The 15,215-nt window shown below is 48.0% G+C and overlaps 3 protein-coding genes across 3 annotated transcripts; 2 read left to right on the forward strand and 1 right to left on the reverse strand.

Annotated features, from left to right (window-relative positions):
* Nucleotides 1-7,209: 7,209 nt before the first annotated feature.
* On the forward strand, nucleotides 7,210-7,963 carry M406DRAFT_68631 (uncharacterized protein; the record flags this gene model as incomplete). The annotated part of the gene is made up of 3 exons (XM_040925183.1): nucleotides 7,210-7,416; nucleotides 7,557-7,829; nucleotides 7,892-7,963. The coding sequence occupies 3 exons, from the start codon at nucleotides 7,210-7,212 to the stop codon at nucleotides 7,961-7,963; spliced, it is 552 nt and encodes a 183-aa protein (XP_040777234.1).
* A 2,626-nt stretch (nucleotides 7,964-10,589) lies between these two features.
* M406DRAFT_68632 (uncharacterized protein) lies at nucleotides 10,590-11,283 on the reverse strand (the record flags this gene model as incomplete). Its single annotated transcript, XM_040925184.1, has 5 exons — nucleotides 10,590-10,638; nucleotides 10,762-10,784; nucleotides 10,854-10,908; nucleotides 10,993-11,123; nucleotides 11,176-11,283. 5 exons carry the CDS (start codon nucleotides 11,281-11,283, stop codon nucleotides 10,590-10,592), a joined length of 366 nt encoding a protein of 121 aa, XP_040777235.1.
* Nucleotides 11,284-13,498: 2,215 nt separating this feature from the next.
* M406DRAFT_60701 (family 5 carbohydrate esterase) lies at nucleotides 13,499-14,254 on the forward strand (the record flags this gene model as incomplete). The annotated part of the gene is made up of 2 exons (XM_040924696.1): nucleotides 13,499-13,669; nucleotides 13,748-14,254. The coding sequence occupies 2 exons, from the start codon at nucleotides 13,499-13,501 to the stop codon at nucleotides 14,252-14,254; spliced, it is 678 nt and encodes a 225-aa protein (XP_040777236.1).
* Nucleotides 14,255-15,215: the final 961 nt, after the last annotated feature.

Raw genomic sequence — 15,215 nt, forward strand, 5'->3', positions numbered from 1 at the left:
ACTGATGCAAATGCAGAGATCCATCCCGGGGCGTGCAGAGCCAGGCATGACAAAAGAGGGAGGGAGGGAGATTTGCGTTGATGCTGGTCAGACAATGACGGCCTGGGCCACACAAACACTGACTGATCCTGCACTACAGGAACGCAGTGGGAATTGATAAGCAACATGCCATGCAAATGCAAATGCAAATGCAATGCAGTAAAAACGCCGTGTAATCTGCCAGTGCGAGGGCGGGAATGCAGGTGGGACTTTCAGGTATGTGGGTGCTCCAAAACATGGGACGAGACGTCACTCTGGGGAGACGAGAGGATATGCGAAATGTTTAAGCGTGCTTGGACAGAAGCTCGACTCACAGAAACGGTCCTCGTGCACCACGCCATAACAACAAATCCAATCCAGCTGGGAAGACAGAGAGGGCAAACTCTAAATGCTCCTGAAAGCCAAACAGATGGTGACAAGATTTGATCTGCAACGACGAGTGCTGATACACTCCAATCGAGGCCAATTGGTGAAGAAGGGTGGATTGGACCAGCCAGTCAGTCTTGTCGGTCGGTTTTCTTTCCCTTCAGTCTCCACGCGCGCCCTCCCAGGATTGCGCGCCCTCGGGCAGCCGGGGGCCCAACAGTGGTCAGATGTTGAGGAAGGCGAGGAACCCGTATGCTGCACCACTACAACCACGCAACAAACTCGAGAGGCGAAGACGGTGGGCGATGGTGGACGAGAGATCGTGTGTGTAAGAAAGGTGGACGTTTGGTAGGAAAGTCTGGGAAGATTGGTGAGAGAGGGCGAGGAGGAACAAGAGGAAGGAAGTAGAGGCAAGTAGAGGCAATAGCAAGGTAGTACCAGCAAGGCAGAGACCGACCGGGGGGAGGGGGGAAAGATGACAAGGATGGTCCGAGCTTGTCCTCACCTGCCTTGCATTTCACAGTCCACACGAGGTCCAGCCCCACCTGGAGGGGGGGAGGGCCACCATTCTGACTTACGAAGTAAGTACTATGGAGACCCCCATACTATGACTATGGTTGCCATGACCTGGTTCTGTCTGGGCCGGTCTTGGCCATATAAATGTTGTTTTTTTCCCTCGTCCCTCGTCCCTCTTCTTTCCTCTGTCCTTTATCCCCCTTCTCTCTTCCCTTTGTGTTTTTTTGGTTTGGATATAGAAAGTATCAGCATCGTAGTAGTGTTGAATGAAAACTTGACCAAAAAGTGATCAACAAGGCCCAACGTTGCCTGATCTTTCATTAAAACTATTGTATACTCTAGTAAAATTGTTCAGTTTTTTATACAGACTCTGGTACCTGATTTTTGGGGGGTCCTGCAGGAAGTAGTGTATGTACTGTATGTACCGCAATACCCACAGTACCATTGTAGTCTTGACTCCTTTTGGAGCCGTGAGTACCTTGGTACCGGCTGTGGTACCGTCATGTCGGTACGTACCGAAAGTGGCACTTTTCATATTACTGAGGGGAAACGAGAGAAAAAGAAAGGCCCCTTGTATCCATGGTGTCTCGTTCGTCTGACCCTCTTGATAAATTACTTACTCCTCAACCACTACTTGACTTGCCACTCAAATACATCCTTGGAGAATGACCAAATACTGAGGCGTGCGACGGCGTGTGGCCATGTTCGTGTGGTACTCGTTCATACTGTGAATGCTACTAGATACGAAGGGCCTGCCCGTGCGCACGGTTGAGGCCAAATTAGCGTCCTGCAAGAAGGATGGGACCCAGAGCAGTGATCAAAGAATTCGCCCACCATCCTGTTCTGGATGAGCAGCTGACCTGCACACTGACTGGCCTGAACCAATTCCTCGCAATCAATTGTGCACACAGTGGTCAGGAGCAGTAGTAGCTGATTTTTCTTTCTTTTTCTTTTGCGTCGTTTCATCATATTTGACGTCTTTTTCCCTTTCCTTTCTTTTTTTTTCCTTCCTTTTCTTCTTTTGGGTTTTGCTGGGTCTCTTTGATTTCTACAAAGAAAGGAAGAAGTAAAAAAATTTACGGGTCTGCAGTGACTTGTTTCATTCAGTCCCAGGTGTTATGATGCATAGTATCAAAACTCCATCCACCTTATTATAACCTTGTTATCGATCCTTTCCCCTCCTCTTCCTCCTCCTTCCTCCACATGCCAACCTCATAAGTAACGGATGATTCCCATGTTGTGGTTTAGTCTCGTTCAAATCTATGGTAACGGTCCGAGCCAGAGCCAGAGAGCTAAAGTACGAGCCAGAGCCAGAATCAAGCGAATCTTAAACAATGACATGGATTCAAACAACACTAATAGGAAGAACAATTATAACAAAACAGAGCCGCAAGGTTATCCTCTGTTGATGAGGGATTTGTCAATGTCATACAAGCCATAGTGGATAGGGTTCTCTGAACCAGCTCTTGGCCACAGGAAGTTTTGACACCCAGCTCCAGTCTATGATGAGACGAAGGACCCAGTCACGACAGTCAGGAGGAGGAGTTGTTGTACCATAGTAGTTGTTGTTGCGCAGCGGTGCTACCGTGCCCATCTGTACAGTACCATCTGGCCTGATGAGAGTGGAGAAGACTGGGTATGAAGGGCCACCACTGGGGAGAACCAAGGAACCCTATCTATTCGGGAAAGGGTCACCGCGGCACAGCAATCAAAGGAGAGTGTCCAGACCCGCAGGCGCACCAGGTTTCCCAGGTCGCATCCGCTAATTGCTGCATGCACGGCCGCTTCCTGCGTGACAGCCTCAAAAAGCCACTCACATCCAATGACGACTATCAATTCGACATGGTGTCAGCCTACTACTGTATGTATATGCTGCAGGCCTTATGCACCTCATCGTCACGGCACCGACTCGACCTGCAGCTTTTTTATCCCCGCCACCAGACATGCGAAGGACTAATTTGTGTCTTTTGCGAACTGCACGGATCCATTCTTAACGCCCTGGTTCTTCCATCACACACAGACACAATTACGGTGGTCACCCCCGAGTCGCTGACCGATTTCTTATGACGGCGGTGCCCGTCCGACCGTCTAGACTTTTTTGCGCCAAAAGGGAGGCTAATCTCTTGTACCACACGTGGCATTCGGGGGGGTTAACGGAGGCCATCCTAATCCAGAAAAGCCCGGGCCGATCATTATCGACGGTACTTAGTAGAGAGGGGGGGCCTTCGGCTACAGCGAGGAGTCAGGAGCTTCTCGCCTACCTTGAGATCTGGTAGTGATGGTGGTGGTGGTGGTGGTGGTGGTGGTGGTGATGATGATGATGATGCTGATCTCGAGAAGGACAACAATATACCCTGCTCCAGGGTACCCAGGCGGAGAGAAGGTCTTTCCCTGAGATACTTGCATCGTCACGATGCTACGGTTGGGCGTGTGTCCCAGCTGGACCGGTGGCGTTCGCGCTGGGACCTCCGTAGAGCGCCGCAAAGCGCAACGAGATGAGATTACTATTTTTGCAGCAAGCTTGAAAAGTACTGTAGTTGGAGAGAAAGACATGAACAGAAACTGCCTATAGTGAACTTTTTTTGACAGAGGAGGATCGTTACGTGGATCCTTCCAGCCCTATCAAAGCACCCGAGCCTGTAGAAGAACGAACAACGAACCTTCGCGAATAAGCTCACTCAAGCCTTGAGCAGATCAGCAAAACCTTCCCCCCCTCCCTCCCTTCCCCCATCCCCCTTGCGTGCTGCCCTCCGGTCCGAAGCGGGACCGTCACCGTCCAAGCTCGTCAATCCCCAGATGTTCCAACACAGCTAGCTCGCTTCTCCCCTCGGTCGTCAGGAGATATTCACGCAAAACGCATCCACATAGGACCGAGAAAGCAAAAGTGTCAAGACGGCAGTTGGATGCCATCATGTCCTCCGCGGCCCACCTACCACGGTTTTGTTTTTGGTTTTTTCATCGTGGACGGCGCTTGGGAGAACCCCAAAGACCCCGCTGAGCCCTGCCCTCGACTCGCACTCTAACCACTAGCGTCAGGATCCCGGGCAGCTCGTGGGAAGTGGTTGTTTCAAACGTCTCACTCCCCACGCCGAGGAGTCGCTGGAGATGTCTTCCTCGGCTAGGATGGTGTGGTCCTCAGGGGAGCTGCGTTAATTACTGTCGCATGTTTAGCCAGGGCGGATGACTCCTACATGGAACATGCCCTTACTATGTTCGTATACTATGGTACACATCATACGAATACCTGTGCATGACGGCATACCTGCAACTTCCTTAAACCCTCAATCTCGTCAGCCGAATCCACGGCGGACTTCCTTCAAGTTCCATCTGCATCACTCCTGAAGTCCTCAGGCCAGACGATGCACACCAAAGGGGAGGAGGGGGTTTAAGGAGAAGACGAGAAACAAACAAAGTAGAAGTCAGCTCGGACTTCGAATTGAAAAAAGCAAGCAGTAAGCGAATCATGAGAAAAGAAGGATCAAAGTGGTACGCCTGATCAGCTGACGCCCCCGATTGGTAACCCTGTTCAGTCAATTCCTGGACATACACCAGTTCAAGCACGTGGAGCAACAATCCATCAAGGCGAATGCCACGAACTTTTTCATCATGTCCAACGAGATTGCAATGACCAGGGAGTGCGTCATGTCAGATCTGGACACTAATGACTTGCTTAGCATTCGGATCTGGATCGGTCGAACGTGTTATACAACGTACCCTGGAACAGACCCAAGCGTCTGGGTCGCTCTAATCGAGAACGATTCATGTCGGCCCGTCCGAGTCAAAAACTTCCCATTTTGCCCTACAGTATGTCACACAGCCCAGAAAATATACAATTTGCGGCCATTCACAGATTTCCAAGGAGACAATTAGGCTAGGCGGAACCGCATTCAGCTCCATCTTCGGACACGGATGTTCGTTGTCATCGCAACCGTGTATAGCATGTTCATGATATCCTCACCAGCACGCTGTCTATTTGATACTGACAGTATAAACCAGAGTCATCAGATAACAATTGAGATCTAACCCAACTATTGCGTAGAGCCCTGATATCGAACTCTGCTAGCTGCCTGCTGGATTGTCACGATCTATATCCATCCTGCTGCAGCGTTCCGTCAAACCATGACGATCCCCCACGCCGAATCACATACCGAGGTAGGCACCACATCTGAGAAACGATCTCATTCGTGCACACCCTACCCTACGACTCTGATTTCTATCCAGTTCGTGGAAAGCGTTGCCCAACAAAACCTCTTCCTCCTCCCTCCTCTTCCCCGGGGGCCCTCCACGATCTAGAGATAGGTCCAGGTCCCCCACCCATAGACTATTTGTTACCTTCCTCCACCGGCACCATAAGCAACAAAGTCTTCCCATATCGGACGGCACTTCTCTGTCACCTACCTTAGCCTGACCGGCGATGCGCACATGCAAATCATTAGATCAAGTGACGAAACTTTCACCGCCCAACAAAATTCTGGCCATATCTACCAGTGGGCCAGACCACCTGCCCATCTGGGCAAGACGTCCACCTGCAGAACCATCCATCAACCCCCTCTTTCCACAGCACTCGCAGTGCGAGGCTGTTGCAACGGCCCTGACGCAGAAGAAGACAAGCCATGGGGCTGCGGCTGGCCACACCGCCCCCGAATTGTGCTGGACACGCCACCCAGGGTCGCACTGCAGCTGCACACTCCGGATGAGAACACCTTTATACGACATGTGGTTTTTTTTTTTTTTTTTGGTTTTTTTGTTCTACAGACGGTATTTCAGCAGCTAAGATGCCCGATGTCTCTCGCCGGGTTGCTCGTCATGTCCTCTTGAGTGAAGGTGCTGCGCCCGCGAAAGGCCCACCACAGACATATGTATGACTATCTTGGGGAGGAGTCGACGGTGGGGGTATTCTCGTGAGGGCAACTGGATCTGTGTCGGCGCTTGCTTGGTCCGAGATGTGTAGCGTGTGGCCACCGAGACCTCTCTTGGGCAACTTGGAATCAAAGTTGTGCTGTACACCCGAAGCGATGCTTCGGTATCATGAAGTTCGCGAGATGGTGGGCACAGGAGAGTATTCATACGATGATCGCATCCTAGTATCAAGCGGAGTTGAGGAGCATATCGCTTAGTTCATGTACTGGAAGAATGTTGTTCAAGGTCGGAGTCAAGTCAATTCATGAAGGACATTCTTATGCCGTATGGCTGGCAAGGTTCTGGGTTTGATCATTTTCTGCAAGGAGTCCTAAGCTTTTCCGAGAGCTTACTGTTCAGTCTGTGTTGAGTAATGCACCGATGACATATATCGCCAGTAGCCTTGCATCAGTGCATGGAAGGCGAGGAGATACAAACCAAGCTCTCGATCTGACATGCCTTCATGGAGCAGACACACTAGATATGAAGCCCGTTCTAGCTCGCAACTGTCCATCTACTACTTCACACAGAATTTATGGACATCTGACGCATTTCTCTCAGAATATCATCTTTTCTTGCTTCCCTTCCCCTCAGTGTCTCTTCCACTGCGCTACAAGCTAGCTAAGGAGGTAAGAAGCCTTTCTTGTGCGTATGGATTCCATCAAACCTGGGCAGAGAAGCACTCGAATGCTGTGCACTAGTAGGGGACTGCACCGTCTGCTTGCAGAAAGATGAGCCAGTCCATACGAGCAGGCAGGTCAGCAGCTGGTCCACTCCTGGATACCAACAATGACATTGAAGCCATTGCTGTCAAATGCCTGGCCCCAGGCTACCTGCTCATCGATGCCGCTGCCTTCAACATCGTTCTCTATCCACTATTTTTCATAGTATATTTCATGATCAGTAATCGATCTGACTCAATTGGCTGATCGGATCCGGTGGTAGTAGTGAATAGCAGTAGACTCACGGCACAAGCAGGCTGGGAAGTATCCTGGTAGTTGATGACGTACTGGGCGTACGCTGCCATGGTGGAGTAGTAGACCCAGATATCGTGCTCGTTGTTGTGGGAAGGAACGACTGCTCGGATAGTAGTTACCCTAACAGCTACCCGTATTTACTACATAAATTGAGCTAGACAGGAGTTCTTCTCTTCTCCTCTTCAATGAAAAACAACAATCAACACCCATCACAGCGAACATCGTACATACGTACTTGCTTAGCAATCACAGATCTGCAAGGTTAAGGAGATACAGGCTCTCAGGAACTCCCTGCACATCGCATACTTACCTAGCTGCCTGTATGCTATATATCGAGCATTATCACTCCAGATCTTCCTGTTGTTAAACTCCCTGAACGAGGCTTGAGAAAGATCGAAGGCACCGACTCACGATGCCGCCTACCCGCAAGACCAAGAGCGCCCATCTGGAGGCCACCAAGCGTGACCTCCCCTTGGTCGTGCAACACCTGGTGTGCATGAAATGTGCTACCATCACTGAGTACGATTGCGTGCCCTCCTGCGAGGAGCCCATCACGCTGGCTTGCCAGCATTCCACGGCCTCGTCGTCCGCCTGCGACGTATGCTCAGCCAATAATAAGGTGTGCCAACAGATAGGTTGCGTCTCGTGTGTGTATTGCCTGCAACTCGCGTCTGATACGTGATCTAGCATCCAATCGTGCTGCAGGGCAACCTGTGGCACCTGCAGGCCCTTCTCCATTACGGCGCTACCTTCTAGCAGAAGAATTCCGTGGAGAATGAGGACGAGGGTGAGGACATGGACGAGGACGACTGTGCCAATCTATTCGATGACGAGGATCGCCTCTTGGTTGCTAAGGTGCAGCACCGACTCGTGTGCGCGTTCCTGGCGGCTCGCTCGGCCCACCTGTCCGAGTGGGCCATGACAAGCAACAAGAAGCCTACTATGGCGGCCTACCAGGCCTACATGGAGTTTGCCGACCGTTGTACCACAATGAGGTTTGACTTCGTTAAGGCTAGTTCTAGCTTCAAGAAGGTGAGTCTCTGATGCGTCTCTGTGGTTGCTCCAGCGATACTATGGCTGATCTCTGGCGATAGTGGTTGATTATCAAGAGAATCTGGGCCCTGCTGCCCCGTCTGATCCCTGTTGACTCGGGTTTTATTATCTAGTTGCTGGCTGTTGAGGAGTATTGCAATGCTTTTCGTGATATTATCATGAGCTATAACAAAATCAGGGAGATTCACGGGCTGACTGAGAAGAAGCTGGAGAATGTTCTCGTTTCTGCTATTAATCGGGCTATGATAGCCTGTCTTGATAACTTCTCTATGGATCTAGCTTTAATTAATTAGAGCGGATTGCATAAATGCAACTCTCTGTTAATATGAGTATTAGTTGGGAATTGCTAGGGAAATGGGGGCGGGAAAGGCTCTGACAGGAATATCGGCGATGATTTGATAATTTGGCGTTTTGATAGCTGTTACCGGTTAGGTAGGGTAGGGAAGCATTCCTATTACAGTAGGCTTTTTTAAGAATGCAAGAACCAATTGTAGCCTAATCTCTTCTGGAACTGTGACTATGCTATCTTCTGATGCTTGCTGTCTCCTCAAGTGCTTTGTAGATTCTTCTTCTTAGCTTATTGCTGTGTAAATTGATATAACTTTTGTAGAGTATTTCTTAGATAATCCTCAGGTTCCCAGGTGTTGTATTCAGATAGCTATCCTTGCTACTTCACCAGATAATGCTTTTTGTAATGATGCACTGCAATATCCGAAGATCCTGAAGTATACAAAGAGTTTATGCTAGCAAGAGCGGTATCAAAGTAAGAACCAATTGAATACAGAAATGTAACTGAGTAATCCGTGCAAGTGCTTTCATTCGCCTTTGGGGCTATTCAAGTATATAACAAATGAATACTTAGATTAACGACTGAAGAGCTATGTTCTGATAGTCTATCTAATAGTAATAAACGTGTTCTTATATATCCTGCTCTTCAGTCCTGTTGACTATGTTTCCGTTGGATTACTTGGATTATCTGAATGATTCTACTGATCCGGATCACCTTGGATCAGCTACTAATTCATACTGATCCTGTGATTCTAACCCTTGATTATCTAATCCTAATTAATCTTATTCATATGCTGAGCTGTATTGCTAGCTTCTTGTTAGCAGGGCCTGTTTCATGATCTGTATATTGGATGGATTATAACATCATCTTTCTTCTATTAGTTATTATTCTCAATGATCTTCTGTAAGTATTCTAGCAAATTGCTTATATGTTTGATCATGCCTTCCTGATCGAGATATCAAATAGAATCAACAAAACTTATTTTGTCGGAATAAAGGCATTGGTCTCATGTGGGTGAAAGGGCCTTTCAGGCCCCTGACACCAGGGCCCTTTCACTAGGTTTCGGGCTAGCCGGCCCTTTGTTGTACTTTTCCTATAGAAACGGGTGCACCAGTACCTCTGGCCCCAGGATAGTTAGAAGGATTAGTGCAAGTGAACTATGACCTGGCTTTTCACCCATCCTTCACCCCGATGAGTTCACTGCCCCACATTTGACATATTTCAATCATTCAGTGAAAATCCAAGAGCGCTATTGTCTTGCTAAGCTTATTTCTATCTTTGGTATCGAAATGCCTGCTTGTGCTTATTGCTAAGAAACGAAAGCTTCCTGCTGTTTTGCTAACAACTCTTCTCGTTATAGAGAGTATATTTCCTTGAGCTAAAGTTGCAATACTGGTTGTTTTTCAGCATCTGCTAGTTGGTATTTCTCTTTCCTAGTTATCTGCACATGCTAATGATCCTTTGTTCTTTAGCAGAACGCCTGATTCATAAAAAGTATAAGATCTTAAGCAAGGAAGCTGAGTGTAATGATGCACTGCAATATCCGAAGATCCTGAAGTACACAAAGGGTTTATGCTAACAAGAGCAGCGTCAAAGTAATAACCAATTGAATACGGAAATATAACTGAGTAATCCGTGCAAGTGCTTTCATTCGCCTTTGGAGCTATTCAAGTGTGTGACAAAAGAATACTTAGATTGACGACTGAAGAGCTATGTCCTGGTGGTCATCTAATGGTAATGAACGTGTTCTTATATATCCGGCTCTTCAGTGTGGCTCACTTGGCTCACTGATGATCCAAATGATCCATCCCTGTCATAACCCTAACCCTTGATTACATAATCCTGGTTGGTTGTCCGTCGTCGTGTTGTAATGCTTGGTTCCTGTTGCTGGAGCCTGTTTCGTAACCTGCAAGCCGGGTGGGTTATAACACTTTGTTTGAAACTTGCAATAAATAATAAGCATACTAAGCATATCATTTTAGCTATTATAGCTCTTGTTAGCAATACTGCAATTTCCAGCAAACTTTGGAATTATATTAGCAATACTAAGACTGAGATTAAGAAATGAGTTATTTTTCTGATAGAACTGCAGAGCTTTCTGAACTGAATGAAGATTAAACAACTTTGCTTAGCTAGCATCAAAACTATTGTATGCAAATATATTCCAATCTTCTGCAAGATTACAGCTAAGATTGCTGCTAATCCCAAAACTTCTGCTGCAATGCTTGTTGATCCCGATTACAATAGCAATCCCGATTACAATAATAATCTCTTTGAATTTACAAATCTTAATATGAGCGAATCTGATTATAATAATAATAACAATTCCTTTGTCTGAATCAAAGATGATTGTTATTGGAGGGTGGAGGGATGGAAATTTTGGAACAGTGATAGGGATGAGTGAACTGATGATACTTGTCAAGGTTGGAAGAATGGAGCATTATTACATTTTAAAGACTGCTAGTGTGGGAAGGAATGACTGCTCGGATAGTAGCTATCCTAATAGCTATCCGTATTTACTACATAAATTGAGCTAGACAGGAGTTCTTCTCTTTTCCTCTTCAATGAACAACAACAATCAACACCCATCACAGCGAACATCGTACGTACGTACTTGCTAACCAACAGTTGTCATTGCAGACATACTATGGACCTTGTAAGTAAGTGATTACTCTAGTAGGGTAGAGCTGAACAAGTGCCCGGGAGAGACTTACGATGCCAGAGTCCTTCTCGCAAGAGACACGGGTGCAGCAGCCTCCACCAACCTTCCTGTCCGATGATACAGCATCAGTCATTGTATACATACATTTTACCCCTTCTCTCCCTCCTCATTGGGGAAAAGAGAACGCTTACCAGCCGAACTCAGTGTAGCCGTCTTTGTCGTTCAGGTAGGTGATGCCATCAGCAAGCATCTCGGTGGGAGACCAACCAAATCCAGGGTTTCGGCAGATGACATGAGTGATGTTGGTGGCGAGCCCACCAGTCTATGTTGCATATTAGCATAAGGCCCTTTATGCAGGGTTGAAGGGGACATACCATGCTGTTGTTGAGGGACTTGTCCAGGTCCAAGACGGCAGGGGAGATTGCCTTGGCTGTGTCCGCAAGGACACCAGCTGCAATGGGAGCAATGATGTTGAATACCATGGTCATTGCACATAGGTGGTGAGTGTACATAAGCCTAGGTGCTTGGTAGGGATACAGGTCTGGGCTTTGAAGAAAAGAATTCGACGTTGAAAAGTTAGTAGGTAGGTTAGTGAAGTCTTCGAAGTGACGTCCAGCTGTAGTACAGCCTCGTCATTGAGGCCAGGTGGTCACTTGGACAAGTGAGAAAGATAGAATCACATGAAAATGTTATTTTCAAGCATTCACCTGTGTCCCACGACTCTCGTGATTTGAAATGGAGGTCAGTATTTATAAGTCTTCGTTCACACACACACACACACACACACACACACACAGCGCAACGTGACCTCTGTGCATAAAGGATTCAGACCCCCCTTCCATCTAAGTAATGAAGCAATTCTAGGAATCAACAGGAACGTGGTCTTTCATATATGCACTTCAAAAGGAAATTGCTCTGAACATGACAAAGATTTAGCAAATTGGAATATCCTTCCTTCACCATGAATGTAACTTGAGATAAGTGCTGTCACTTCAAGTGACTGACAAAAGTGTGACTCGCTCCAAAGAATTACAATCAAAGAAAATTGGGGATAGTTTCAGAAGGAACAAGTTGATATATCTGCTCTTGACGTTGCTAAGACTTTCGAGGAAAGGTCTGGACATTCATTAAATATCACTACGAAACGCAGCAGGCTTGCTAGTGTGGTGGGAACCAGACATATCGAAGTATCCAGGGGAATAGATGATTTTTTGAGCCTATTGACCATGTGTAAAAGTGCCACTGAATCTGGGCAACACTTTCTAAAGTTGACAGGTCGACGTTACAGTTTCCAAGTAGCCTGAGGCCGATTCCTTTAACTAGCAACTTTCGCATAAGTAGACAATTTAAAGAAAACCCAGCTCTAAGCTGGAGTGACCTGCACGGCTTTGTGTGAGTAAGTGCTCTTTTAATTTGCTGCTGCCTCTAGGGCTGTGTACACACGCAACTGAGCCATCCCAATCACGTTCCCGCTCAAGCCTACCATCAGTTCACAAGGGCTTGAGAAGCCAAATTGAGTCAAACTAAAAATGCAGTAGATTGGATGAAAGATACTGAACTTAGGGACAAACTAAGCGCACGTCCATTTCACCCTATAATGCGTCTCGAGTCCAATAGTAATCGGCCTGCCAAGATCTATATGAAACATTGCATCACTTCTGGTCATTCGATGAACATAGCATCAAGGAGGATTTTGCCGAGGTTGTGTGGTGGAAGTCTCGTCGCAGCTCAGTTTTTTGGTAGCCCTACCGCCTGGTTTGGAACCTCGGCTCATGAATCAAGGAGCTCACACAGCCTTGGGGGCTTTTGACCAATCGCGATGCTTCCTAGAAACAACCTTCAGTTCCGATGGCATTACGATCGCAGTGAACCTCGTCTCAACACTTATTTTTCATCATCTTGACTTGTTTAAGTATATATTCGGACTCAGATTGCTTTAAAGTACATCGACTTTACTTGCTGCCTTGGGTGCTTAATTAATGCCTAAAGATTAGAGTCTCTGGCATGACTGGATAGCTGTCCCGGTTTCCGAGTTTCCGCTTGCAATTACAGAGGCTGACTTGACAGCTGGATGAGTCTAATCGCAAAATGATGGACCATCAGTGTACCTCGCTCTGATGACACTGTTGCAAGCAGATAGACAGCTGCCACATAAATCAGTCGATTCAGTGGTGTTCGTGCCTGGTCTTCGGTATAGGATGAATCAACTCGAAACAGGGGGGCCTGGGCGGCGCCGCTAGTCCACAAACAAGTTTGACAAGCCGCAAGAAATCCCCAAAGAGGTATTTTATGTATAAGATTGGCCTCAAGAATCTCGAAATTAATCCTTGTTGCATTGTGCCAATGTCTTCTATTCGCTGTAGAATTGCGACAGGAAATCGGACGGTCCTGTTCGAGCAACCATTTATTCGATATAGAACTGAGACGGGGACTGGGCGGAGTCTCGGTCGCGTGCAATGCTTTCCTCGGCGAATATGCAGGACACGCCAACTGCCTTGGAGTCGAATATATAATCTGAGGCGGCCATCATGATGCGAAACAAATCATGAAGAAATATATGCATTCTTTTGGTTCAAGTCTCTCACTGTGTAAATATAAAATTAGCCTTTTACTCTCCTTCTTTGAATTCGATCTAGCCTGGCGCTGTCGACGATATTTCGATAATCAACTTTGTTCCATCTTTTAATACCCCTCACGATGAAGCCATCTATTCCTCTCACCATCCTCACTGGACTTTCAGTCGTGGGTGCTGCCCCGGCAAAAATCGAGGGCCGCCAGCAGGAAACGACTTCCAACGACCTCAAAGACGGCGCGTGCAAACCCGTCACCTTCATTATGGCTCGCGGATCCACAGAAGTGGGCAACATGGTAAGCCGAGAAAACAATACCGTCGCACCCCCATAATTATTCACAGGCAAGCAACTCACACACAAGTCAACCACACAGGGAGAGATTCCCGGACCACCGACCTGTGCCGACCTCAAGCAGCAGCTCGGCGCCGACCAGGTCGCCTGCCAGGGCGTGGGCACCGAGGACGGCTACCCAGCTGCTCTCTCGCCCAACTTCCTCCCCAAGAACACTGACGACACGTCCATCGCAGCCGCTACCACGATCATGAACCTAGCGGCCACCAAGTGCCCCGACACGACGATGCTCGTCGGTGGCTACAGCCAGGGCAGCGCTGTGATGGACAACGCGATCCAAGGGCTGCCCGCAAACATGCAGTCAAAGATCGCCGGCGTCGTCCTCTTCGGCTACACGCGTAATGCCCAGGACAACGCGCAGGTCCCGGGATACCCTCAGGCCCAGACCAAGATCTTTTGCGCGCCAGGGGATCTGGTGTGCGACAACACGCTGACCATCACCCCGGCACATCTTTCGTACGCGGCCAACGCGCCGGAAGCTGCAACGTTCCTTGCCAGCATGATCCAAAACAACGGCACCACCGCTTGAAAGAGCTGAAACGTCAGCAGCAAGCAGCACGATCAGAAGAGCCGAAGAAGGGGGGGGGGGGGGCTTGCGCGTCCCATTACTTTCTTTCTTGTATACCCGACTTCATGGCAGGATCCTGGGGTAATCACCTTTCTGTTGATCATTTCCTTGATACTCCTTGGTGCGATCATAAAACATATTGCCTAGGTACATGTAGCAGATCATTACAACTACTTACTTATGAAGTCTACGGGGGTGTAGTAGCATTACTTGAGCCTGAACGATTTGCAAACTCGTCGATGTCAATGTATCCAATGTGTAGCACATATATTCTACGACGAGAAACCGCGTAGGTATCGGTGGTTAAGGTCTTGTTTAACGTTCCCCTCCCATATTGTCCTTCCCGAGGAATACACTGGAGGCAGTCGCATCCAATGGTGTTGAGGTCCCCCCAAGAGTTGGCTGATGGACCAAGCTAAGTCAGGTTGGGTTTCTCTCAGGTTCTTGTGCAAGAGGACACATGTGCGACGTTCCTTGTGCCCATCTTGAGCCCTTGGGGAAGGAGAGATTCTCAGCAGTCAGTCAGCAGCTTGAATTAAGCTGATCAAAATAAATACTGGAATCTTAATAACATTGATTAGCTTTGCAAGCAGGAGGAGGGATTTTGTAACTCAAAACAAAAGCCAGGCATTGTTGCATAATTCGGGCAGGTGAGGTCGAAGTTTTGTGGCCGTGCAAGGTGTGGCGTATGGCGCTAGCTCTTTGCGGGGTCTGCCTCAGGAGGATTCTCCACTTCAGCTTTTGTGCCAGCCACCAAACCTCCAGTTTCTTCTTCCCTTCTCCATACTTTACTCGTCGCAACAACCTCAACCTTCCCACCTCTCCCACCTCCCAAGCAACAACCCCTATCCTTCTCCCCTACAGCAGCGGCCGTCAGAGTATCCAGTAGCGATTGCTGATGTAGATCCTTTATTCTTTCATA

This window comes from Cryphonectria parasitica (assembly GCF_011745365.1).
Source record: "Cryphonectria parasitica EP155 unplaced genomic scaffold M406scaffold_4, whole genome shotgun sequence".
Taxonomy (NCBI): domain Eukaryota; kingdom Fungi; phylum Ascomycota; class Sordariomycetes; order Diaporthales; family Cryphonectriaceae; genus Cryphonectria; species Cryphonectria parasitica.